The sequence below is a fragment of the Anser cygnoides genome, chromosome 33 (assembly GCF_040182565.1).
Source record: "Anser cygnoides isolate HZ-2024a breed goose chromosome 33, Taihu_goose_T2T_genome, whole genome shotgun sequence".
Lineage (NCBI taxonomy): Eukaryota > Metazoa > Chordata > Aves > Anseriformes > Anatidae > Anser > Anser cygnoides.
Genome location: NC_089905.1, coordinates 1,916,984 through 1,940,200, shown reverse-complemented (window position 1 = coordinate 1,940,200; position 23,217 = coordinate 1,916,984). Strand labels below are relative to the sequence as shown.

At 67.6% G+C, this 23,217-nt stretch overlaps 2 protein-coding genes across 9 annotated transcripts; both read left to right on the top strand.

Annotated features, from left to right (window-relative positions):
* Nucleotides 1-1,326: 1,326 nt before the first annotated feature.
* Nucleotides 1,327-11,693, top strand: LOC125180241 (SLAM family member 8-like). Of its 6 annotated transcripts, none has more exons than XM_066986165.1 (8): nt 1,327-1,605; nt 3,845-4,186; nt 4,470-4,763; nt 4,910-5,032; nt 5,133-5,213; nt 5,544-5,651; nt 5,959-7,702; nt 9,315-9,453. In XM_066986165.1, the coding sequence occupies exons 1-6, from the start codon at nt 1,533-1,535 to the stop codon at nt 5,564-5,566; spliced, it is 936 nt and encodes a 311-aa protein (XP_066842266.1). In that variant the 5' UTR covers nt 1,327-1,532; the 3' UTR covers nt 5,567-5,651; nt 5,959-7,702; nt 9,315-9,453. The 6 variants fall into 6 exon arrangements, with proteins under 6 accessions (XP_066842266.1, XP_066842265.1, XP_047905230.2 ...); XM_066986164.1 differs by having other exon boundaries at nt 5,544-5,668; XM_048049273.2 differs by having other exon boundaries at nt 1,328-1,605; nt 5,133-5,224.
* A 280-nt stretch (nt 11,694-11,973) lies between these two features.
* ETV3 (ETS variant transcription factor 3) lies at nt 11,974-23,115 on the top strand. 3 transcript variants are annotated; one of them, XM_066986177.1, is made up of 5 exons: nt 11,974-12,132; nt 12,973-13,035; nt 14,063-14,300; nt 16,271-16,386; nt 18,958-23,115. In XM_066986177.1, exons 2-5 carry the CDS (start codon nt 12,990-12,992, stop codon nt 20,157-20,159), a joined length of 1,602 nt encoding a protein of 533 aa, XP_066842278.1. In that variant the 5' UTR covers nt 11,974-12,132; nt 12,973-12,989; the 3' UTR covers nt 20,160-23,115. The 3 variants fall into 3 exon arrangements, with proteins under 3 accessions (XP_066842278.1, XP_066842277.1, XP_066842276.1); XM_066986176.1 differs by having other exon boundaries at nt 11,979-12,132; nt 12,977-13,035; XM_066986175.1 differs by having other exon boundaries at nt 12,006-12,132; nt 12,980-13,035.
* The last annotated feature ends 102 nt before the right edge of the window (nt 23,116-23,217 follow it).

Here is a 23,217-nt window from a genome sequence, read left to right as displayed (position 1 = left end):
AGGTGGCAGAAATGATCCGATCTCAAGCTCACGCGGCCCCTCGTTCGTGCTTCCAACTTCGAGGTTCAGCCTTTTTCCCCCCCCCCCAGTCGCGCAGGGTGGCTCTGTGCGGTCACGTTGAGTTCTCAGCAAATTGTGACTTTCCCGGCTGCTGACAGGCACGCTCCCTGCCCGAGGCAGCCCTGGGCTCCGCAGCTCCTCCTCGCCCGCGCACGAGGACAGCGCCGGGGGGCTCAGGAGCTCAGGATGCGGCCCTGCTGGTGCCGGAGGGTTTCGGGGTTCAGGATGTGGCCCCCGCACGTCGGCAGCGCCGGCCCCGAGCTCCCTGGGCTGGGTCCAGCCGCGTGGGGCTGCGGCTGCTCCCGATGCTCGTGGGGTCGCATCCTGGCCGTGCTGCTGGTCCCGTGTCCCACCTCTTCGGGGCATCGGGGTCTCGGTCCCGGCACTGCTGCTGTCCTGCCAGGCGTCCCGGGGACGTGCCGAGGGGTGATTTAGGAGTGAGTGGCCCCATGCAGTGGCTCTCAGCCCATCCCCTCCACCCCGTACCCCAACGCCCAGAGCCGGCCGCTTCCCAAGAGCCAAATCCGAGCACTGGCCCGGACCCAGGTGCGTGCTGACCTCAGGTTGTGTTGCCGCTTTTTGTTTGGGGTGCTCCTTGGTGCCACGGTGACGTCCCCGTGTGTCGTATGGCGACGAATGCAGCCCGTGCCAGCTGCGGGGAGCAGCCCCTGGGAGCAGCTGGCACGAATCCGGGCTCTGTGGCTTCTCAGCCTGGGGTCTGGGAGCAGGACAGGGCTGGCTCGTGTCACCTCACGCCTTCCCGAGGGTCCTTCTCCCCACCCTCTGTCCCGGGCACGCTGCTCCCCAGCACTGCTGGTCCCCCGGGGACGCATCCTGCAGGGTTCGGGCATCGCCCCCCTGCTCCCCAGGGGCTGATTTACCTTATTTTATTTTTTTTTTGCTAACGCTCTGTCCAGCCGAAAGCCGACTGAACGTGGCGCTGAGGCTCGTTCCCTCTTTGTCTTTTCCACCTTGGCTCGCTGGGGGGTTGAAATTAAAAATAAACTGGCCAAGGTGCCGATGGGGTCCGCTTCCTTCCCTGCGGGCACCTGGCACGGGGCTGGGAGGGCTCAGGGGGTCTCTGCCTTTTTGCATTCCCCCCCCCACAACCCCCGTGCTGATTTCTTTGCCCCAAGGAGCTCAGTCCAGTGGGGTTTGGGATGCGCCTCCCCCCTTGCTGCCTCCCCCGGGGAAACAATTCGGACCGAGGGGACCGGGATGCTCTGGATGCCACCGCCCGTGGATGCCGAGAGCTTGGGGGAGGGTGGGGGGGGGACCCGGCCGTGCCCCCCAACCCTGGGCCGTGCGCGTCCCGCGTCCCTGCTCGTTTGCGGCGAGCTCGTTAAGAGGCACGCGGTGCCCCGGCGCGATGCGATGCTCGCCTTCCTCCGGGTAGCGGCGGAGAGAGGCGGCTTTGCTCCTCCCCGTCTCCGCCGCCGCTGACTCTGCCCACCGAGCGGCACAGAGCAGGAATGGAGGGGGACTTGGCCACGAGCGGAGCCCGGCTGCCCGCGCTGCTGCTGGCGCTGCTCGGCCTCGCGCCAGGTGAGTGCACGGGCGCCGAGCCCTCGTCCCGCGTGGCCGGGGCCGCCCGGGGTGGGCAGCGCCGCCGCCGGTGCCACCCGGCCCTCCGCCGCCGAGCCCTTGGCCGCAGGGGTCCAAACGGCCGCGCAAGAGCGCGCGATGCTCGAAGGAGAGGTTTCGTAACCGGGGGGGGGACGCCGGGCAGCCCCCCGCTGCAGCCCCCGGCAGGGGCAGCTCGCCCCACGGAGCCCCCCGGGGGCTGTGCCCGAGAGAGAGCGGCGAGGCTCTTACGTAAAACGGGAGAGAGGAATCCCCTTAATTCCCGGCGTGCTAAGCCACACGTTTAATAATTCCCATAAAACCCTCGATTCCGACAGAAAGCATCTAATAGTCCGGGCGGATTAGCGGCGAGGTTTTATCTTCCTAACGCTTAATTGGCTTCGGGAGCGTGCGGCCGGCAGACGGGGGCTGCTGGCGCCGGCGCTCGGCGCGTGCTGCGGGCAAAAATACAGCCAGCGGGCTGGAAAGGAGGCCGGCGCGGTGCCTCGGGCTTTGCCAGCCCCCCGCCCCGATCCGAATCCTTTGCTTCAGGCGTGCGTGGGGGCGATGAGCCGGAGTGGGGTAAAGCCCGGGTTGAAATCACCTTCTGAGACCTTTGGGATCTGAGATCGGAGCTGGACGGAGCCGGACGTCACCTTCTGAGACCTTTGGGATCTGAGATCGGAGCTGGACGGAGCCGGACGTCCCCGCGCCGGGGAGCCTCGAGCACCTCGGGGGCCCCGGCTCTGCCCTCCCCCGGGGCCGTTAATAGGATAGGAGGGACCAGCCCGGGACGCGGCGTGCTTGTGCTCGGCGCCCACCCGCTTCTCCCACCCGATTTTCCTCCATCCCTCCCCGCTCCCCCCTCCTCGCACTCACTGGGGGGCTGCGGCTCGTCCCTCCTGCCCCCGGGGCTCAGCATCTGCCCGGCAGCTGGGCACCGGCCTCGCGTGCCGGACCCTTCCCGCAGCCGGGGCCCCAAAAACTTGGGAATGCCCCCGGGGGAGCAGCGCGGGAGGGAGCGGGGCTCAGCCCGGTGTCAGGCTCGGGTGGAGGAGCCCCAAAAAAGCCCCCGATAAACGGGATCGGGGCGGCACCACCGCAGGGATGCTGGGGAGCGTTCCTTCCCAGCGGGGCAGGGAGGCAGCTCGGGCTTTATAAAAAGCAAACGCTGGGATGTCCGCGTTTAATCTGCTTTAATATTCCGGCACATCTGCTTCTGGCGGTGGGGCGGGGGGAGAGGAGGGGGCACCGGGAACGTTGCGCCCCGGGTCCCATCCTGGACGGGGCAAAGGCGCTCGCCCCAAGCCCACCGCTGAGCGTCCCGGTCCCTGCGTGGGACAGGGACGGGTGGCAGAGGGGCTTCGACAAGATGCTGCCCCCCCCGCCCCTTTCCTCGGCCCCTTCCTCCCCCTGGCAGGGCCGGGGGCGGTGGAGGAGACAGCTTGCGGGTAGGCGGGCGCCGCCAGCAGAGAGGGAGCTGGTGCCGAGCGTGCTTTCGCGCGGCGAGCTGGCGGTGCTGCCAAAAACTCGCGGCGTAGGCTCAGAGCGACATCGCCGCCCCGCATCGCCCAGGTGGCTCCATCCCTCCCGGGCCCCCACGGTCCCTCGTCCCCCCCCCCGGCCGGCGACGTCCCTGCGCTCCCAGGCACGTGGCAGCGGGGTGCGGGACCTCGTGCGAGCCCCCGAGCGCCCCGCGCCTCTGGAGCGAGGGGGAACCCAGCCCGGCCGCTCCCCCCCCCCAACCCCTGCCCTAACCCCTTGTTGGTTTTTCGTAGGCATCTTGGCAGAGGCGCGTTTTAAGGCGGAAAATGAGGTTTTGCAGATGCTGGCGGGGAACTCCTCGCAGAGTCTGTTGGAGCGTTGTTCTGGTGAGCGCCCGGCCGCAGCGCCCTAGAGCGCGCCGTTCAGATGCGGCACCGGCATCCGAACACGTAGACGCTTTCTTTTTTGGAAACCGACCCCGGCGCCCTCCCCTCCCCGCCGCTAGCGGCAGCCTCGGCGTGCTCTCGGGCCACGTTCCCGTGTCCCCGGCCCGGACAGGGACATCCGCAGCGGGTTCAGAGGACACGAGGCGTCTGCGCCGGGGCCGGGCGATGCTTCCTCCTCCTCCAGCCCGGACGGCGGCACCGGGAGGGGACCCGTCCCCCGTGGGGGGGGTCCTGCTGCCCATCCCCGCGTTGTCCCCGCGCACCCCGGTGACTTTCTGCCTTGTCCCCAGAGCTCCTCTTCGGCCGAGTCCGTGCGCAGCCCCAGCAGGTGATCGGCATCCTGGGGGGCTCGGTGCTGCTCTCGCCGGCACTGCCCCCCGGCAGCAGGGTGAAGGAGATCGAGTGGAGCTTTTCGGCCGGCGCCGGGGCCACGATTCAGGTGGCGGAGTTTGGCCCGGGGGGTTTCGAGCGCCCCGACCCCAACGACCGCTTCAAGCAGCGGCTGGAGATGCTCAACGCGACGGCGCTGAGGATCGGGGGCCTGGAGCTGGGCGACAGCGGGGTCTACGGGGCGCGGATCAAACTGCACCCAGCGCTGGTGGAGGACCAGTCCTTCAACCTCTCCGTGTACGGTGAGCGATGCAAAACGGGGCCGGGCTTCGGGGACGCAACACAAACCTCCCAGTGCAGGCTCGAAAAGATGGGGGGAGCGCGGCAACAGAGCGACGAGGTGATTTAGGATTGACCCCGACCTTCCGCGCTGCCTTGCTTGGCCTTCCGTGCTCCCCACCGTGGGGTCCTTTGTGGGGTGGCCGCGTCCCTGGTGGTGGCCGTGCCCCGTGCCACGGCATGGGGCGGCGGGAGGTGGCCGAGCGGCGCTGCGCCGGGCTGACCCCGTCCTCCCCTTGGGCACAGAGTCGGTGCCGAGCCCCCGGACCCGCAGCCAGCTCCTGGCCAGCACGGTGGAGTGGTGCAACCTGACCCTGCAGTGCCAGGGCGCCGGCAAAGGCGCCGTCAACGTCACCTGGAGGAGGGACAACGGGCGGCGGGACCTGGGCACCGACCGCTCGCAGCTGTCCCCGGACGGCACCACACTGCGCCTGGCCCTGCAGCCCGGCACCGCCAACGCCACCTACGCCTGCACCGTCAGCAACCCCGCCGACCAGAAGGTCGTCCTCTTCGACCTGCAGGCCATCTGCCGGAGCGGGGGTGAGGGTGCTTGTGCTGCTCCTGGGGGTGGGGGTGGGGGGGTCCTGAGCACCCTTGGGTGCCACCGGCTCAGCCTGGGGTTGTTGGGGGGATGGGGAGGGGTCTCCAGCCGTCCCCCGGCTCAGCCCCGCTCTCTGCCCTCGCAGGGGGGCAGGCGACCTTCTCCAAGTCGGGGTACATCGTCCTCACCCTCATCCTGCTGGCCGTGAGCCTGGGGGGCGCCTTCTGGTGCTGGCGGCTGAACAGCGAGAAGTCGGCGGCGGACCCAGGTCGGTGGAGCCCCTCTCGGCGGCGGCTCGGGGCCGAGCCGTGCTCGGGGGGCCGTTTTCGGGGTCCCCCCTGACACCTCCCCCCCCTCCTCCCCTGCAGCTGCCACCCCCACGGTGCCGGCCGAGGAGGGCCCCCCCGACCCCCAGTATGCCGAGATCGTGCGCCGGAGCCCCCCGGAAGGTAATGACCAGGTGAGGAGCCCCCCGGGAGGGTCGCGTAATTGGGGCTGGGTGCTGCTGGCCGGGGGGGGGGGGCACGCTGGGGGGGTCCCCATCACCTCGGGGTCTCCATCAGAGCGGGTTCCAGGTCACACCAGGGGCCTGGCCACGTCGGGGTCCCCATCTCGTGGGGTCCCAGCCACGCAGGGCACTGCTGGGTGCTGCCGGGTGCAGGGGGGGCTCCGCGGCACGGGCCCACCGGGAGCTCTGCATCCTTCCCGTACCGGGGACGAGCGGGGAGGGCAGCGGGGAGGGCGGGGAGGACCCTCAGCAGCCCCCATTTCTGCCGCAGGGCCTCCGTCCCCCCGAAAATAACCCGGACCCGAGCCCGCCGGAGAAAGCGCCGGTGACCACCGTCTGCGAGCAGATCCGCCGGGCGCCAGAGGACACGGCCGAGGAGGTGACATAGGCCCTCAGGTGCGGGTGGCCCGTGGCCCCCTGTCTGCCCCCGGGGGGGGGGTCCAGGGCCAGGTGGGGACCCCCCCAGCCCTGTCACTGCCCCCAGCCCTGTCACTGCCCCCAGCCCTGTCACTGCCTGCTGCGCCAGGCCCCGTCCCGCTGCCGGATGGAAGGGGGAGAGGAGGGGAGATGCAGGGACGGGCAGACGGCAGCACAGAGGGATGGACAGACAGCAGCACGGACGGACGGACGGACAGGGCGGCCTCAGTCCGCCTGAAGGATTCCTCTCTCTCTCTCCCTCCCCGCAGGCGCCAGCAGCGCTGGAGCATCGGGACGCAACCCAAGGGCTGTGACGTGCGTTGTGTGCCAAACCCGACCCCTCTCCAGCCCCCGTTTCGGCTCCGGGGCACGGGAGGCGCCGCCTCTGGGTGCCAGCCGGCCGGACGCTTTCCCACCCACCTCCGGTTTGCCCAACCCTCCGCCCGAAGCCCTCCCAGCCCCTTGGGGAACAAGGAGACGAGCGGCAGCGAGGCTGGGGTCCCCCCTCCGCCACCGGGGCTGGGTGCAGCTCTGATGCCTCGGGACCGGGGTTGGGAAGGGGGGGGGGGGTCCCAGCCCAATTTCTTCAAGCTGAGACAGCAGGCTGCCCTGGCAAAAAGAGGGGGGGGGGACCAAAACCTTTTTTTGGGGTTACAGGGGGCGGGCAGGGGGCTGGGTGCACCCCGGTGCCAGCCGGGATGAGCCCACCTGGGGCAAATCGTGTCCCCCCCCGCCCCACTGCCCCAGCTGAGCCCCTGCCCTGGTCCCCCCCTCCCGGGGCCGAGCAGCCCCCGGTGGCATCCCGGGGGGGGGGGACGCGGGGGCACCGGTGCCGGCGTGGGTCCGCGCCCACTCTTCCTCTCCCCCGTCGCTGTTTCCGTGTTGCCCGTGCACTGCCTCGAAAAGGGGGGGGGTGGAGGGGGGGGTCTCACTCGTGTGTGTCCAGCACCTTCTGTCACGGGGCCCCGTGCTCGGCCCCCACCTCCCAGCCTCGCGAAACCAGCAAATAATAAAATCTTGGTGAGAGCGCAGCGGGGAGCCTGCACGGGGCTGCGCGCGCCCAGGCGGGGACCCCTCGCCCTCAAATCGTCCCCGGGGCCGCGCTGCAAAGCTCCCCGGCTTGGGGCTGCGCCCCAAAAAAAGAGCACGGTGCGGGGGGGGGGGGGGCGCAGCCGCCTCTCGCTTCCCTTTTTGGAACTGCAGAAAACGGCAGCGGGGAGCGCGGTTCCTGCTCTGCGCCGCCCCAGCCCCTGCGCTGCTCCTCTGCAGCCGCCGGCATGGGGACAAACCCGGCCGTGCCGCGCTCCCCTTCCCTCCCCTCGGCCCCGGTTTTGCTCCGGGGAAGGTTTTTTTCGACACCGCTCCCGGGGAGCCAGCTCGGCGGGGCGGGAGCGCCGGTTCGGCGCAGGGGCCGGGAGCATCCTGCACCTGCTGGCAGCATCCCCGAGCCGGGGGCCGAGCTCCTTGTCCCCGTCTCACAGCCAGCCGAGAGCTTCTCGACGGCGGCGGCGGCGGCTCCCCGTGCTCGTGGTGCCTCGCAGCCAGCAGGAGCCTCCTCCCCGAGCCCTACGCCCGAATCCCCGGGTGACGGGGGCCGGGCGCTCGTCCCCAGCCCGTGCCAGGTGGCCGTCCCCGCACGCCGCCGGCCCAGCTGGCGTTATTTACCCAACAGCGGCATCCGGGCTCCAGCCCTCCTTTATTGCACCCGGAGGAGAGCGAGGGCTGGGCAGCGGCTCCAAAGGGCTTCGGGCGCCGGAGAGGTCCCGGCGGGGCTGGGCGGCGGTGGGGAGGCTCTGGCAGAGGGGCTCAGCATCGTCCCCAGGGTGTCCCCAGGTCGCCACTCCCCTGGGAAGGTGCGCTGCTGCCTGTGGGCAGATTTGCATGCGTCCTCACCGCCGCCTGCGCAGCTGAGGTCAGCGCTGCCTCAAGCTGGTGATGGAGACATGGGGGGGTCGCGCGGCCGACGGCGTCCCCTCGAGCCCCGGCTGCTGGCCCTGCTCCTCATCGCCGCAGGTAGGCACGGGGGAGGCGGCGGCCACCAGGCCCCGCTCGCCGGTGGCCCACCGGTGCTGAGCCCGGAGGCGGTGGCGGTGGGAGAGCCGGGAGTGGGAGGCGAGCTCAGCAGCGACTCGCTGCTGCTGCAGAAACCCAGCGAAATCGTGGCTTCGGGGCTGGGTTGCAGAATGAGTCCTAGCCCTTTTGGAGGTTTCGGTGCAGGTTTGAAAATGGGGGAAACAGCGGGGTGGGAGCAGGGCTCGACCCCACGAAGGAGTCCCGGGCGCTGCTCCCAAGGGAACCCGGGCTGGGACGCCCTCGGTGCTGTTGGGTGCCGTGCCCCGCTCGCTCGCAGCCGATGGGAAGCAGCGTGGGAAGGGCTCAGCGCCGTGCACGGCATCGCCATTTATTGCCAGCGTAAATCACCACCGGAGAGCTCTGCTGTCGCCGGCGGGGCCGGGACCCGGGCGTGAGAGAGTTTGCTCCTCGTCCTGCTCCGCGTTAGCGCTCGGCTCGCAAACCGTCGGGGTTTTGTGCCGGCCCGACCCTGCCCGCCCGTCCCCGCAGGGCCCACGGGGGTCCCTTTGCTCAGCTCCCAGCTCGGAGGCAGAGGCGCTGCTCCACGCAGAGCGCTGGGGCTGGGCCGGGACCGCAGCCCCCAGCTGGGGGGCACCCAGAGCACCTGGGGGGGGGGGGACGTGGCCACCACCAGCCAGAAAGCTCCAGCTCTACGGGGTGAGGGCTTGGGGACGGGGATGGGGACAAGCAGACACCACACAGGAGCTTCCCAGGGCAGGATCAAGCCGGGAAATGCCGAGGCTGTGTTTGGGGTAAAGCTCGGGGCACGGCCCTTTGTTTGGGGCAAAATACCAGCGGGCGGCTCGGTGCCACCGGGGGCGACGCGCGGCGACGCGGGCTCGCTCTGCACCAGCGTCCCCAGAACGGGGGAGCCGGGAGGGCACCGTGGGGCTGGCCGCCCCCTCCCTCCCCACACCCCCGCTTTGCTGCCTGCATGCCAGCCCTGCAGCATCGCCTTCCTCTCTGCAAAACCAAAGCGGCCCCCGGCCAGAGCGCGGCTGCACCGGCAGCGGGTGGGAAACGCGTGGCCGGCCCCGAGCGGGGTACAGGAAGCGAGCGGCCGGCGCAGGATGGGTCCTGTGATGTGGGGACGCAGCTGGCCCCGCCGGCACGGTCGCCTCCACGCAGCTTTTCGCGTCTCGAAGCCGCATCCCGCCCCTCCTGGCGTCACGGGAGGTCTGCACGGCACGGCCGCGCTAGAAATAGGGCGCTGCCCGCAAAGCCGGCTGCACCCCGAAACTCGGCTCGCGGCTCCGGAGGGTCGCCGGCGGGTATCTCACGGAGGGCAAGCCTCCAACCTGCCCCGGCTCGAGCCCCGCAGCGAGCAGAGCGTGCCCTGCTCCTGGCCAAGCTGCTCCCTGCGGCTGGGGGGGTGAAGCCCCCCGGCAGCCGCGGCCGTCCCTGCGATGGGGACGGGGTGGCACGGGGACAAGGCGGCTCCGCGGGTGGCTGGCGTCAGCGCAGCGGTGCTGGCAGGGTGCTGGAGGCGAGGGGTGACGGATTAAGGGTGCTTTGGGCTCTGCTTCTTCCTGACCGCCGCTGTCCCGGGCAGGCACCGCAGGCACCCAGCCGCAGCCGGCGAGCGGGGTCCGGGGGCGCTCGGTGCTGCTCTCCCCGGCACTGCCCAACGGCAGCAGCGTGAAGACGGTCGAATGGTACTTCAGGGCTGGCGCCGGTAAAAAAATTCAGGTGGCGGAGTTTGGCCCGGAGGGCTTCCGTCGCCCCGACCCCCGCGACCGCTTCAAGCAGCGGCTGGAGATGCCCAACGCGACGGCGCTGAGGATCGGGGGCCTGGAGCCGGGCGACAGCGGGGTCTACGAGGTGCAGATCAAATACGACAGCACGACGGAAGTGGACGACCCGTCCTTCAACCTCTCCGTCTACGGTGAGCAACTGGAACCGGGGCGGGGGGGGTACTGGGAAGCGCTGCCGCCGCCCCTGGGGTTTCCAGCCTGCGGGGAGAGGCGACAAAGCCCTTTTGTGCGGGGAGTTATCAGCGCCCAGGAAAGGGGAAGAGAAACCGCCGAGCATCTGCCGGGGTGGTGGTGGGGGGGGATTTTCCTGGCGTTATGACAGATCCGTGCCCCACCTGCGCTTCCCTCTCCCGCCCTTTGGCTGCCCGGCCCTCCCAGCCGGCGTCCCCAGGGTGTCCCCATGCGGGCCGGGTCCCAGCAGGGTTTCTTTGCGCCGCCGCCAGAGCCCGTGCCGCCGCCGCTGATCCAGCACCAGCTCCACTCCCGCGGCGCCCAGGGCTGCAACGTCACCCTGCGGTGCTCGCTGCCCCCCGGGAGCCCCGCTCGGGCCGCCTGGCAGCTCGGGGACGCCTCGGGGACGCCGTGGGGACAGAGAGTGGACGGCCAGACCCTGCAGCTGGCCATCCCCGCCAGCGCCCTCAATGCCACCTACACCTGCGTGGCTCGAAGCCCCGCCGAGGAGCAGAGCTGCTCCGTCGACGTCAAGGCCCTGTGCGAGCACGGTAAAGCCCCGCCGCGTCCCCTCCCGCCACGGCGGGGTGGCCGGGGGGGCGTCCGGCCACCCACCGCCCCTCGTCCCCGCAGAGGCAGGCAGGCAGAGGTGGTACATCTGCCTGGGGGTGCTGGCCGCCGTCGTGGGACCGCTGGCCGTCCTGTTGTGCCTGCGGAGGAGGAGGAGGAGGAGGAGGAAGGCGGCGGAGGGAGGTGGGCACCGCCACCGGGACCGCGTCCCCGTGGCCCCAGGGGATACGGGGGGCACGGGGGGGAGCCGTGTGCCCCCGGGGTGTGATGTCCCCAGGGCTGGGGGGTCCCCGTGCCCCCACGGCGGGGTGGCTCCAGGCCCCCCGTGTCACCCCTGCTCACCCTCCCCAGCTCCTCTCTCCCCAGCTGCCCTCAGCGTGCCGGAGGAGCCGCAGTACGCCCAGGTCCTGAGGAGAAGCCCCGCCGAGGAGGACGAGCAGGTGAGGCCGGGGGAGGCCACCCGTGGCCCCGCTGGGCAGGGGTTGGGGACAGGGCCGGCCCCACGGGGGGGGGGGGGTCCCGGGGCTGTCCCCAAGGGGTGACCCCGCTGCTGTCTGCTATGGGGGGGGGTCCTGGGGCTGTCCTCACGGGGGGAACCTCAGGGCTGTCCCCCATGGGGGGGTCCCAGCACTGTCCCTGCAGGGGGGTTCCAGGGCTGTCTGTCCCCATGAGGGGACCCTGGTGCTGTCCCCCCACAAGGGACCCCAGGGCTGTCCCCACGGGGGGGTCCCGGGGCTGTCCCCACAGGGGGGGTCCCAGGGCTCTCCCTATGGGGGGACCCTGATGCTGTCCCCACGGGGAGATCCTGGTGTGCTGTCCCCACGAGGGGTCCCAGGGCCATCCCTATGGGGGGACCCCAATGCTGTCCCTACAGGGGGTTCTGGGGCTGTCTCTGGGGGGTGACCCCAGGGCCAGGGCTGCCCCCACAGGGGGGTCCTGGGGCTGTCCGTATGGGGTGACCCCGGGGCTGTCCCCTATAGGGGGTCCCAGGGCTGCCCCCACAGGGGTGTCCTGTTGCTGTCTCCATGGAGGGACCTCGGCGCTGTCCCCGCAGGGAGGTCCCAGGGCTGTCCCCACAGGGGGGTCCTGGGGCTGCCCCTATGGGGTGACCCCGGGGCTGTCCCCACGGGGCTGTCTGGGGTCTCTCCCTACGGGGGGTCCCGTCCTGACCCCGTGCCTCTCCCCGCAGCCCCCCCAGCCCCGCACCCCCCTCAAAACCATCTACAGCGAGGTGGGGGCCGGCCTGGCCCAGCCGCAGGCCTGAGCAGCAGGACCACGGCCAGACGGACGGCGGGACGGACGGACGGACAGACGGACGGGCGGACGCGCGGCCCTTTTACCCCCCTTTTTCGCTTTATTTCACCCCATTTCTGTCCCCTTCCCTCCCCAAACGCAGCGGGGCTCGGCACGGCCCCAATAAAGGCGGTTGGAAACGGGGGGGGGCGGTGTCTGTGAGCGTGTGTGGGGGGGGGACCCCACGGGGGGGGACCCCAAACCCTTAATTTTTTGGGGGAGGGGGGGGAGAAAGGGGCCCGCTTCGCTTTCCGCCCTCTTTTGTCCCCCAGCGCCACCCGTCGGCGGGCCGCGGGAAGGGAGGGGCGGGGCGGCGCCGTGCGTGCGCGCTCCCGCCCCGCCCCGCCGAGCCGGAAGCGGAAGCGGGAGGAGAGAGGGGAGGGGGGGGAGGAGGAGGGAGGGGACGGGCCGGGAGCGCGCCCGGAAGTGTGTGGGCGGCGGCGGCGGTTCCGGTTCCGGCGGCCGTGCGGGGGAGGCAGCGGCGGCGGCGGCGGCGGCGGCAGCAGGAGCGAGGCGCGCACCACATCGGCACCGCGGCCCGGCCGCGCTCCGCCGCCCTCCGCCCCCGCTCCGCCCCCGCAGGTGGGTCCTGGGAAGCGGCCCCGGGAAACGGCCTCGGGAAACGGCTCGGGAGCCGCCGCCATCTCGGGGGGGTTGTGAGGGGAGGGGGGGGGAGGCCGCGCCGCCGGGGGCGCTCCTCTGGGGGCGGCCCCGGGGGTTGGGGGGGGGGCCCCCGGTTACCGGAGCCCCCAGCGGGGCGAGCCCCGGGACTGCGGGGGGGGGGGGGGGGGGGGGGGGGTCGGGGCCGGGAAGCGGGGGTTGGAGCCGGGCGGGTTGGGGGGGGAGGGCCGGGAACGGGAGCCCCGGGGCAGGGCGGCGCTGGGGGGGGGGCAGGGCCGGGCCGGGCCGGGCGGCGGCGCTGTAACGGGAGCCCCGGGGGCGGCCCGCGGCCCTTCCCATCGCCGAGCGGCGGCGCCGAGCAGGAAACCCCGGCGGGGACGGAGCGGGAGCGGGGGCGGGCAGGGCTGGCAGCGCCCCCCGGGGCACCGGAGCCGGGTTTTGTGCGTGTCCGCCCCCCCTTTCGGTCCCGGGCCCTTCGCCCCGTCCCGGAATCGAAGCCAGCTGCGAGCTCCCGCCCGGTAACCGGGGGCTTCCCCCCCCCCGCCCCGTGTCGGTGTGGGGGAGCTGAGCAGCGCTGCGTGTTTTGGCACCGCTGCCCGGCCTCCGAGCAGGAGGCGAACGGCGCTCGCCGGGGTTTGGCACCCCCCACGTCGTGTTCCCCCCCCCCCCACCGGGGCCCTGCCGGGACGGGAGGCGAATGGTAACGGGGGGGGGGGAGGGGGAAACAGGGTCGGGGGGGCGAAACTGGGAGCGCCGCTGGCGCGTGGGGCTGGCCGGGGCTGATCTCCTTCTGTTCCTCAGTCAGCAGGAGGGAGAAAATGAAAGCGGGCTGCAGCATCGTGGATAAGGCAGAAGGAGGAGGAGGTAAGGGGGGGGCGCCCCGGGGGGCAGCCCGGAACCGGGGCACGGCGCTCGCCTCTGCCCCCCCTGGCCCCTTCCCGGCCCCGAGGAGCTCGGGCAGGATGAATCCCACCCCCCACCCCCCCACCCCCAAAACCTCCTCATCAAAAAGCCGCGTGGCGGTGGGGACGCGAGGGGAGCCCCGCTCGTTGGTACCCCCCAAAGACCTCCGGCTTTAACGCACCGAATCCTCCCCGGGGACGTTCGATTTGTTAGGGTTAATCAATTTTTATTTGTGAGGGCCTCCCCGTCGGGTCTCTTGTCCCCCCCCCCCATCCCCTCCAAGTTTTGGCACAGCCGCGGCTGTTTTCGTTCGAGCCGCCAGCCCACGACGGGGGCGTGGGTGCCGGCCGGGCACGGCGAGGCTCCGCGCCCGCTGCCCAAGCCGAAAATCGCGGCCGCGACCGTTTGGAAAAGCGCGGCCCCGGCAGCCGCACCGGGGAAACAGCTCTGACAAAAGCTGAGCTTGGCAGCCGCCCCGAAACATCTGTCGGCACGCCTGGCCCCGCAGCGGGGTGCCGCGCTCCGAAAGCCGCGTCGCCGGGGTCCCCGGCAGCCCGCCCTCCGCTCGCCTCGCTCGCAGTCGGTGCCCCCAAGTAGGCAAATCCGGCCCTCTTTGGGTCATCTGAAGCACCCGGAGCCCGAATCGTAGCGGCGTTTAAAGCCGTCGGGCTGCTTCCCGCTACTTCTGCCTTCTCTCTGTTGGTGTTTTTTTTTACGTCCCTTTAAGTTTTGTCTTTTTTTTTTTTTTTTTTTCCTTTGGAGCTCCTCCAAGGAGACTGGGGCGAAACGAGTAAGGAAGCAGGCGGCTCGAGCGAGCGAGCCGGGCTTCCCTGCTTCTTCCTCAGGGAGCGCGCGCTGGGCTCCCAGCTCCCGGCCACGCTCCGCGGCCCCGCTCTGGGGAGAACCCCCCGGGTCCGTAGCGCAGGCGCTCGCGAGCTCCGGAGCCGCGGAGTCGCCGCCTGAGCTCCTTTTCCCGTCGCTCCCCAAGGTTACCACTTCCCCGAGTGGGCGTACAAGACCGAGTCCAGCCCCGGCTCGCGGCAGATCCAGCTCTGGCACTTCATCCTGGAGCTGCTGCAGAAGGAGGAGTTCCGCCATGTCATCGCCTGGCAGCAGGGCGAGTACGGGGAGTTCGTCATCAAGGACCCCGACGAGGTGGCGCGGCTGTGGGGCCGGCGGAAATGCAAGCCCCAGATGAACTACGACAAGCTGAGCCGGGCTCTCAGGTGAGCAGGAGCCCCCCCGGCTCGTCCTGGGGGGAGCCGGTTGCGGTGCCCTGCCCCGCTCCGGGTGCGTTTCGGGGAGCTTCGTGTCGAATCGGAGCTCTGGGGTGCGACTGGGGAGGCGGGGGAGGGAATTCCTGGCTGCCCGTGCCGCGGTCCGCGGCGGCGCGAACCCGCACCTGTGGCTCAGGTGGTTATTAGCAGGACGGCTTCCTTCCGGGGAGCTTTTCTGCCTCGTTTCTCCGCTCCCGTCGCCGCCGCCGGCTTGAGCAAGAAGGTGTGGGAGGAAACCGAGAGGTGTTACTCGATTATCACGCCATCGATGGTACCGTTTCAGAGAAAGCAGCTCCCCTTTCTAACGTTTCTCGTGCTTGCCTCTTCGCTGCCAAACCTCCTCCCGGTGCCGCGGGTGGCTGGGGCTGCCCGTGACCACCCCTGGGCGCTGCTCAGGCTGGGGGGGGGACGCGTTCCCCGAGCCCCGGCGAGGCTGAAGGGCACCCTGCTGCTGGAGGCGAGGGCTGAGCGTCCCTCGCCTCGTAACGCGAAAACCTCCGCTGAGACGTCGCTCCCTTTCCTTTCGGCCCATCACCCCGTTTGGTTTTTTTTCCGAGCGTTTCGAAGCGAGGCGGTAAAAACCTCGCCGGATCCGCCGCTGCGGCCGTTTCAGCGTTCGAAGGCTGTCGGGAGCAGCCAGGTCCTCGGCGGGCCCTGGCGTTTATCGACGCGGTCGCTAACGCGGACTTCGCTGCCTTACGCCCTCTGATACCTCCTGGGTGGAGCTGGCGAAGGCAAACAAGGCAGCAAACGCAAGAGTCCCGTGCTGGAACAGGAAGGAAACGATAAATCGAGTGGCACCGAGGCCGTAATTGAGGCATGGGAGTGGAAAATAGCCACCACCTGCCAACACCGATCATGCCTTGGCATCTCGGCGCCAAGCGTGACGGCGGCAGGGCAGGAGCCGCGCGCAGGGACCGCGGCTCCCCCTGGGGAGCTCGGGCTCGTCACCCCCCCTCCTGCCAGGAGCCCTCCCCGCTCCGTTTGGCGTCGCCCGCCGCCGAGCACGGGGGATCTGCGGCTGTGAGCCGCCCGCAACGCCTCTGTTTGTACGCCGCAAGGCTGAGGACAAACAGAAGTGGTGTAAGCGGGGAGGAGGCTGCGCTGCAGGTTATGCCTCCTTTCCCCGCGGCCGAGTTCTTCCTCGCTCCGACGTCGTTTGGGGCCGTGAAGGGCCCAAAAAAGGAGCAGGAGGGGAAGGAGACCGGCCGGGGCTTGGTGATCAGCGCCGCCTGGGCAGGCGAGGGAACGTTTTCAACCCTACGGTGCTCTGGGTAAACAGGAGGGAAATAAATTCCTCGCCCGTGAGTCCGACGGCAGCAGGGACCGGCCCTCCCGATTTCCGGCCCGGTGCCCTGCGCCCTCTTTGTGATGGCGTGCCGGGCCTCGAGGCTGGGAGGAAAAATAAAAGCCAGGGGTGCCTGGGGAGCCTGGTCCCTCCTGCGCGGCTCTGGAACTGCCCCGAGCTTTGTTCTGCCAACGCCTCGGGTGCAGATTCCCCTTTTTCAGGCTCGGCGTTGCAGCGCAGGCTGCCTCCTGCCTCTGCCCCTCTCGTTCCGCTCCGGCGCTGCGTGGGGGTGCTTGTGCGGGCCCCCCAGCCCGTGGCACCGGTCCCAGTTCGGATGGGGGCGAGAACAGCAGGGGCAGCCCTGGGGGGCCTGCAGGGTCGCCCCCTTTTCCCGCGTGTTTTAGGGAATGTCACGCTTTGAAAGTTACCCCTAAAGAACTGGGGACAGGAGGAGCGAGTGCCGTCTGGAAACTTCCCGAGCCCGTATTTTGTTGCCTTCCTGATGTCAGAGCTCTGGGTGACTGCCTCCTGGCAGCCGTGTCAAAGGTGGACGTCGGTCGCGCTACAAAAACAAGACCTTTGGACGGGTTGCCACGTGCCTTGATCGCTCTCCCTGACGTTTCTTTAACAGATACTACTACAACAAGAGGATCCTCCACAAGACTAAAGGCAAAAGGTTCACCTACAAGTTCAACTTCAACAAGCTGGTGATGCCCAACTATCCCTTCATCAACATTCGTCCCAACGGTGAGTGCGGAGCCGGGGCTGCCTTTCCCTTCCCGTCGGCGAGCGCGGCGGGGCCGGGGCGGGCAGAGCAGCCTCTGCGGGTCCCCCCCCTATCGCTCGTCTCCTGCGCTCGAAAGGCTCGGCCGGGGCAATCAGGGCCGGCGCGGTGGGGGCGCCTGGGCGCCGATAAAGCTTTATCTCGAGCGCTCCTTCCCTCGGTTTGTCACCGGCGCATCTGTGGTTGTCCTCGGGGGAGCCTCGGAGCGGTTTGGTTTCCTATTTGGGCTCGCCTCGACGGGTGCCGCAGGTTCGCTCTGCTTTCGCTCCTGGGGGAGGGAGGGGGGGCGGGCGGGCGTCCTTGGGATAAGAGGGCTTTATTTCTCTTGCAGGGCCCTTGCCTCACATGTTTGTAACCTAAGTTTATGGTGCCATATAAAGGTGAGCCTCCCTGACAAGGAGCTTAGAGGCGTGCGGCCGGGCGGCCCTGTCAGCACGGTCACAAAGTCTGCAGCTCAGCAGCACTTTGCCCTCCTCCCCTGTTCCTGCAAAGCCCCCCGCTTGGTTGCGGCTCAGCTCCTTTCGCACCAAAAGGAGTTGCTGTCGTTTTAACGAACGTGCCTAGGGTTCAGAGAAAACCCGGGAGTGAGCTCAGAGCGTTTCTCGAGTTTCCAGAGCAGCGTAGGAACTCGTCTGGGTTTGACTAAAATCGCAGGTATTTCTCGATCCTCCCTGCGGCAGAACGGCGTGCTGACATTCAGGGTAACGAGAAGGAGTTTGGGAACGGAGCGTAATTGTTCCCTGCCTGTCCTAAAAGGCCTTTGAGTCTCTTGCCAGGAGCAGTAGCAGAAGTTCACGCTGGGCTTGTCCTAGAGTCAGCATTACTGCTGCGGTTTCTCTGGAAGAGGGTCCTTTGTTTCGCAGGATCCTTTTTGGTGGAGTTAAATCCCCCCCGTAGCTAGATTTCTGCAGCCGGGGCGATTGTCTGCGTAGCTGCGCTGCCACCGCGCAGCCAGGGAAATTAATGGCGATGGTGTCCGTCAAAAAATCCCCTTCTGGAAGTCATTACAGCGGGGCCCTAGACTCCAAACTCTCCGCAGCAAAGAAAGCGTGACTGCAGAGGCGCCTGAGCCAGCCTTTCTCACAGCGCCGTGCGCTCGGTTCTCACCTCCAGAAGAGCGCCTCAGGGGAAGCCTTGAAGATCTGTCTCGCAGAGAGGGAGGGAAGGGAGAGAGCAGGGGAAAGTGGGGATTGAGCGTTGACTCTGAAACCCCAGCGGCTGAGAAAAACAGGTTACGTGTGGGCAAAGCGATTTCTCATCGGCGCTGCTGTGCTCTGTGCCTACGTACGGCGATGAGCGCTCGCCGGTCTTGGCAGTTGGAGCGAGCTGCATCCCTCTCCGCCCCAGGGAGCCCCAGGCAGGCAGGAGCACGAGCGTGACGGCGAGGCATTGTCCTCCGAGCGAGCGGGAACCCAGAAGGCGAGGCTTGGGAGAGGAGAAGCGTTCGGAAAGGCCTTCTGCCTCACCTGTGTGGGACACGTCGCCTTTACGGCAGCGGGGAGGGGGAAATGTGTTCTCCGGGAGCCCTCAGCCAAAGCATGGGGGTGTAAGATGTAGTACGAAGCCGCGCTGCAGATCTATAATTACTTGCAGCAACAAGTCTGGGCAGTTCCAGCTCAATATTGCTCACTGCTGTTCCTTTTCCCTGTTTGCAGCCACTCCCTCCTATCTCTGGGGCATGCATTTAAAAAAAGAAGTTTGGAGAACTGGAATGCACTTGTCTAATTACAACCTGTTTTCTTTCCTTCTGGCTGGGATGGGGGCTGGGATATCAAACCTGTTTGGGGCACCGGAATCAGGTTTCTTGACTCCGGCTCCCGCAGCTTTGTGAAGGGAAAGGAGGACGGGACGGGGCGGCGCGCTGCGGAGGTGAGAAAGCGTGCGGAGCGACTCGCCTCCCGACGGCTCGCTGCAGCCGGAGCACGCTGGCGAGAGGCGGCCCCGCAGTGGGAGCTCGCCTCAGGAGCCTGGGGGAGAGGAGGCAGCAGGAGCCGGCAGCGCTGCCGGCGGAACCGTTTTGGGGGGGAGAACGTCCTCGCAGCGAAGCCCAAGCCGGGGGCTTTCAGTATCCCACCCCGAGAGCTTGAGGTTTAGCAGCAGCGCCTCCGCGGGCGGCGTTGGCGTGCGGTTGCCTAAGCGTGCCCCCAGTGCGCCGTCACCGAGGACGTTTTCGGGTTAAACCGGAGCGCGGAGGTCAGGGGGAGAGCCGCCCAAAAGTGGAAGTTTCCTTCGGTGGTGCCGGAGGTTCGAGAAACCTCTGCCGGGGCGGAGAGGAGAAGGTTCCTCCCCGGCAGCGGCGAGGTTTCGAGGTGGGCAGAGGAGACGGGAGCCGCGCCGGGGAAGGGAGCAGATGGGGAAGGCGCCTCCCATCCCGGCGTCTGCCGCGCTGTTGACAGCACATGGCATTTTCGTGTTGCTCTTCCAAACGCCTGCGGGCGCAGCCCGAAAAGCAGCTCCTCACCTGTGATTTAACTCCCTCGGCGGCGGCGCCCTTAACTCTCTCCCCCCCCCTTTCTCTCTCCGCCTTGCCCCAGGTGTCGTGCCGCAGAGCGCTCCTCCCGTCCCCACGGCTTCGTCCCGCTTCCACTTCCCGCCGCTGGACAGCCACTCTCCCACCGAAGATGCCCAGCCCGGCCGCTTCTCCGGCGGCTCCCTGGTCCCGTCCAACCCAGAAGCTTTGGGCGACGGCGGCGAGAGGAAGCCCGACCTGCCGGAGCTGGAGGACGGCTCCTCCGACTGGCGCCGTGGCGTGGATCTCATGGCCTCGCGCAACGCCGTGGGCGCCGGTGGCATCAACCACCAGAAGCGCAAGCCGGATATCATGCTGCCTCTCTTCACCAGGCCCGGGATCTACCCGGATCCTCACAGCCCCTTTGCTGTGTCCCCTCTGCCGGGGCGCGGCGGGGTCCTCAACGTCCCCATCTCTCCCGCGTTGTCCCTGACGCCCACCCTCTTCTCCTACAGCCCCTCTCCAGGCCTCAGCCCCTTCACGGGCAGCAGCTGCTTCTCTTTTAACCCCGAGGAAATGAAACACTACCTGCATTCGCAAGCTTGCTCCGTCTTCAACTACCATCTGAGTCCGCGGACTTTCCCCCGCTATCCGGGCCTCGTGGTCCCGCCACTACAGTGCCAAATGCCCCTCGAGGAGCAGCCCCAGTTCCCCATCAAGCTGCAGCCTCCGCCCGTCGGGCGCAAGAACAGGGAGAGACTGGAAAGCGCCGAGGAGTCGGCCACCCCCCAGCTCGCCAGTCCTCCCCCCAGGGTGAAGGTCGAGCCCTCGGTGGACAAGGAGGCCGAGCGCCAAGAGCCGCCCGCCAAAGGGAAAGACAAAAGCGAGAAGGAGGAAGGCTCCGGCATGGCAGCGGCGCCCGGCGCCGGCCCGGAAGAGGAGAAGGGGCCCGTGTTTGCCAGACCGGCCGCCCCGTCCTGGCACCCGGCCCCGCCGGCGCCCACCCAGGCCGCCTTCCCGGCCGAAGAGCCGCAGGAGCGAGGGGAGAGCAGCGGCGAGAAGCCCCCGAGAGAGCCCGCCGCAGAGCCGGGGGCTCAGGAGAAGAGGGAGGACGCCCTGATGCCCCCGAAGCTGCGTCTGAAGCGCCGCTGGAACGGGGACCGGCAGGCGGACGCCCCCGAGGAGCGCCCCAACGGCCGCCTCCACTGGCACGGGGCGCTGGGCGGCCCGCACCTGGCGGCCGGACCCAAGGCCGTGGCGGCCGCCGCCGCCGCCTCCGACGCCTAGGCCGGCCGTGCCGAAACCGGCCGTGTATTTATGTAGCAAGGTTGCAGAGCGTTGGGGAGGGGGGGCGGGGGGGGGGAGGTTGGGGGCGGGCGGGCGTTGGGGTGGGGGGGCCGGGGGGGGGTTGGCGCCGGGGCTAGACATGGTTTGGTAATCGTAGAGACTAGGGGTTTGTGTTCTTTGTTTTCCTTGTTGACTTGCAGGTGAGACGCGGTTGTCTTGTTCCGATCGGGAGAGGCGAGGGAAGCCGGCGAGCTTCAGGCCTCGCGCGAGCTCCGGAGGGGTTGAGGCCTCCACCGAGACGGAGGGACTCCAGGCGCAGTCGGTTTTCCGTGCGCTCTAGTATTTATAGAAGCGGCGATCTCGGAATTCATCTAGTTCCCCCTTTTTTTTTGTTGTTGGTGGTGGTGGTGGTGCTGGTTTATTTTTTATTTTTTTTTTTTTTACGGAGTCCGGCGCGATGGCGGGAGAGGATTTCCTGATGCCGTGCCGCTCGGCGGCGGCAGGAGGGGTAGGGGGAGAGGGAACATCGAATGTCGCACGGTCCCCGCGTGGCGGCGGGGTGCGGGAGGGCGGCTGCCAGCCCCCCCGGGGACGTGGGGCGCCGCCGGAGGAGCGGCGGCGGCGGCGAGGTCCCGGCGAGCGGGTCCTGGGAGCGCTTCGGGACCGGGCAGGCGTCCTTTTAGCCTTTCAGAAATAGCGCAGAAGCCATGAGCAAATTACAGGATCTTTCAGGGAAGGGAGTGGGGTGGGAAAAAAAAAAAAATAACCTAATGCCTTTAATACACGCATTAAAATGTACCCTAGGTTGGTTTTTTTTTTTTTTTTTCTTTTCGTAATTGTATGGGTGGAGCTGGGAGTGATTGGAAGCTTAACACTGAAACGATTGTGGGTGAGTTCATAGAGAAGGAATGACAGGAGCTTTGTTAAATCTCATTTCCTTTGTTCGGTTCCCCTATCACTTTGACTCATGCCTTAACTACGTTGTACACTTTAGGAGAGAGCAGGGGCTGGTGACAGGAGGAGCCCGTGCGGGTGCCAGATGCCTTCGGCCCCGGGTCGGGCCGCTCGGTGGAGGCGGGCTGAGCCTGGCGGAGGCGGCCGGGAGCCGCTCGCGAGCTGGCGGCGGCAGATCTCGCGGCGTTGGCCCCCCAACCCGCTCTCCCCCGACGTAGCCGCGGCTCTCGTTAGGCCGATGAACTCGGGCTCCGGATTGCGCCGGGGAACGCGGCTCCCTCCCGCTGCGCCACGACGGATTTCGAACGATTCCTTGAAAGGAACGTTTTTTTTTTTTAAAAAAAAAAATTAATAATAATCGGTAGAGCCGCATCCGCAGCGCCATGACCCACGCGGGTCCCGGCGAGGGGCTCGTGCGGGAGGATTCCTTCTGCAGCCGGGGGGCTTTAGGAGCTGTTGGGAGAGGGCAGGGAGCGCGGGCACGAGGTTGTTCGCGTACGCTGTTAGGCAGGGAAACGCCGGCCGCGGGGCCGGAGACGCCGCCGCACGAGGAGGGGACCCCGGGGGGAGCTGGGGAGGGGGGGGGCAGCGATTTGTGGCCCCCCCACCCCACCCCGGGCTGCCTCGTCCCCGTGGGACCCCGCACCGGGATTTACCTCCGGAGGGGCGGGGAGGGAGCCCCTCGGTCCGTGGCCCTCCTCTCCCTTCCCCGCAGCCCCGACGTCAGCGTGAACTCAGGAATTAGAAACACGAGGCCTTTCCCCCACCCCCCCCACCCCCCCAGTAACGCGTATCGGGGCCCCCCCCCCCAGTGACCCAAGTGCCGGAGCCCGCGGGTGCTGCTCCCGTTTGGGGTAGGGGGGGCACGGCCCTGGTCGCACTTCTTTAAGGCAAAAAAAAAAAAACAAAACAAAACCCAAGAAACAAACGGAGTCGGGCTGTCGTTTGGCTTTAAAACCGAGTTCGGTTTGGGGGCCGGGGCGTGCCGGGGGGGTGTGTGTTTTTTTTTGGGGGGGGGGGGGTGGGGTTTGTTTCTTCATAGCCATTGCACTGCAAACCGGGAGCTCCGCGTTCAGGGATAAAGGACTCAGGTTCTCAGGACAACGGACCAGGGACCGGCTGCGGGCGGTGGGCTGCGCCTCGGGGGCATGAGGGGTGGGGGGGGGGGGCGGCCAGGACCCCCCCCCTCCCCAAAAAAACCCCCCCCCGGCAGTGCCACCCGCGTCCCCGCTGGCTCAGGGGTCACCGCGGTGCAAGGCTGGGGCTCCTCCCGGCCAGGCGGCGTCGCATCGCCCGGCGGCAGCCCCGGGGGGAGCACGCTTATAAAGAACATTTTAAATAAGAAAAAGGAAAAAAAAAAAATAATTAAAAAAAAAAAAAATTATATATATTCCGATGTGCCAAAATATTTAAACTTGTAAAGTTTAAATGGTTGAAATCTCAACGTCCACCTGTATTAATTAATCAAGAGCATGTTAATGTTTAAACCATTTTTTGCTTTGTTTAGCTGTAGAGAACCTGTAGGAAAGAGACTTTAATCGGACAACCAGCCGCGAGCCGAGAGTTTGGGGGGAAAAAAGATAACGCGGGCAAGACAGGGCAGGGAGGATTAGCCCCGCGGCTGCCCGTAGCGGTGAGCGAGTCCCGCGGACCGGCCTGCACGCCCCGACCTGGACCCCCCCCCGATCCCCGCGGGGGTCTCGGCGGAGGACCCCCCCCTCCAGAAGCATTAACCACGGCGGCGGGACCTTTCCACCCCGCGCTCGGTTGTCCCTTGTTTTTATTTATTCCGTAATTATGTTTTCGTTTTTAAAGTAACTTTTTTTTTTTCTCTCTTTTTTTTTTTTGTCTTACGGATCCTGGTGGGTTTAAAAAAAAAAAAAAATGAGTTTCTTCTTTTGGTTTGAAATAATCGTAATCAGATTGTTTTTAAAGACAAAGTTCGATTGTAGAGTGTTTTTAAGGAGAACGTATTTACCGATAGAAAGTTTCCTTTTTTTTTTTTTTTAAAAAAAAAACAAACACTTTTCCTGAGGCATGTTCTTTGACTTTACTAGACTCGATTCAGCAGGGATTAGCAGGGGTGCATACACATACGGGCGGG

What these genes read in the sequence shown, in the direction of transcription:
- ETV3 (XM_066986177.1), top strand. Translation starts at nt 12,990, where the DNA reads ATGAAAGCGGGCTGCAGCATCGTGGATAAGGCAGAAGGAGGAGGAG. An exon ending in TAAGGCAGAAGGAGGAGGAG is followed by an intron (nt 13,036 to 14,062) that starts GTAAGGGGGGGG and finishes TCGCTCCCCAAG; the next exon opens with GTTACCACTTCCCCGAGTGG. An exon ending in AAGCTGAGCCGGGCTCTCAG is followed by an intron (nt 14,301 to 16,270) that starts GTGAGCAGGAGC and finishes TTTCTTTAACAG; the next exon opens with ATACTACTACAACAAGAGGA.
- LOC125180241 (XM_048049269.2), top strand. Translation starts at nt 6,967, where the DNA reads ATGGGGACAAACCCGGCCGTGCCGCGCTCCCCTTCCCTCCCCTCGGCC. An exon ending in CCTGCTCCTCATCGCCGCAG is followed by an intron (nt 7,703 to 9,314) that starts GTAGGCACGGGG and finishes TGTCCCGGGCAG; the next exon opens with GCACCGCAGGCACCCAGCCG. An exon ending in CTTCAACCTCTCCGTCTACG is followed by an intron (nt 9,648 to 9,959) that starts GTGAGCAACTGG and finishes CGCCGCCGCCAG; the next exon opens with AGCCCGTGCCGCCGCCGCTG.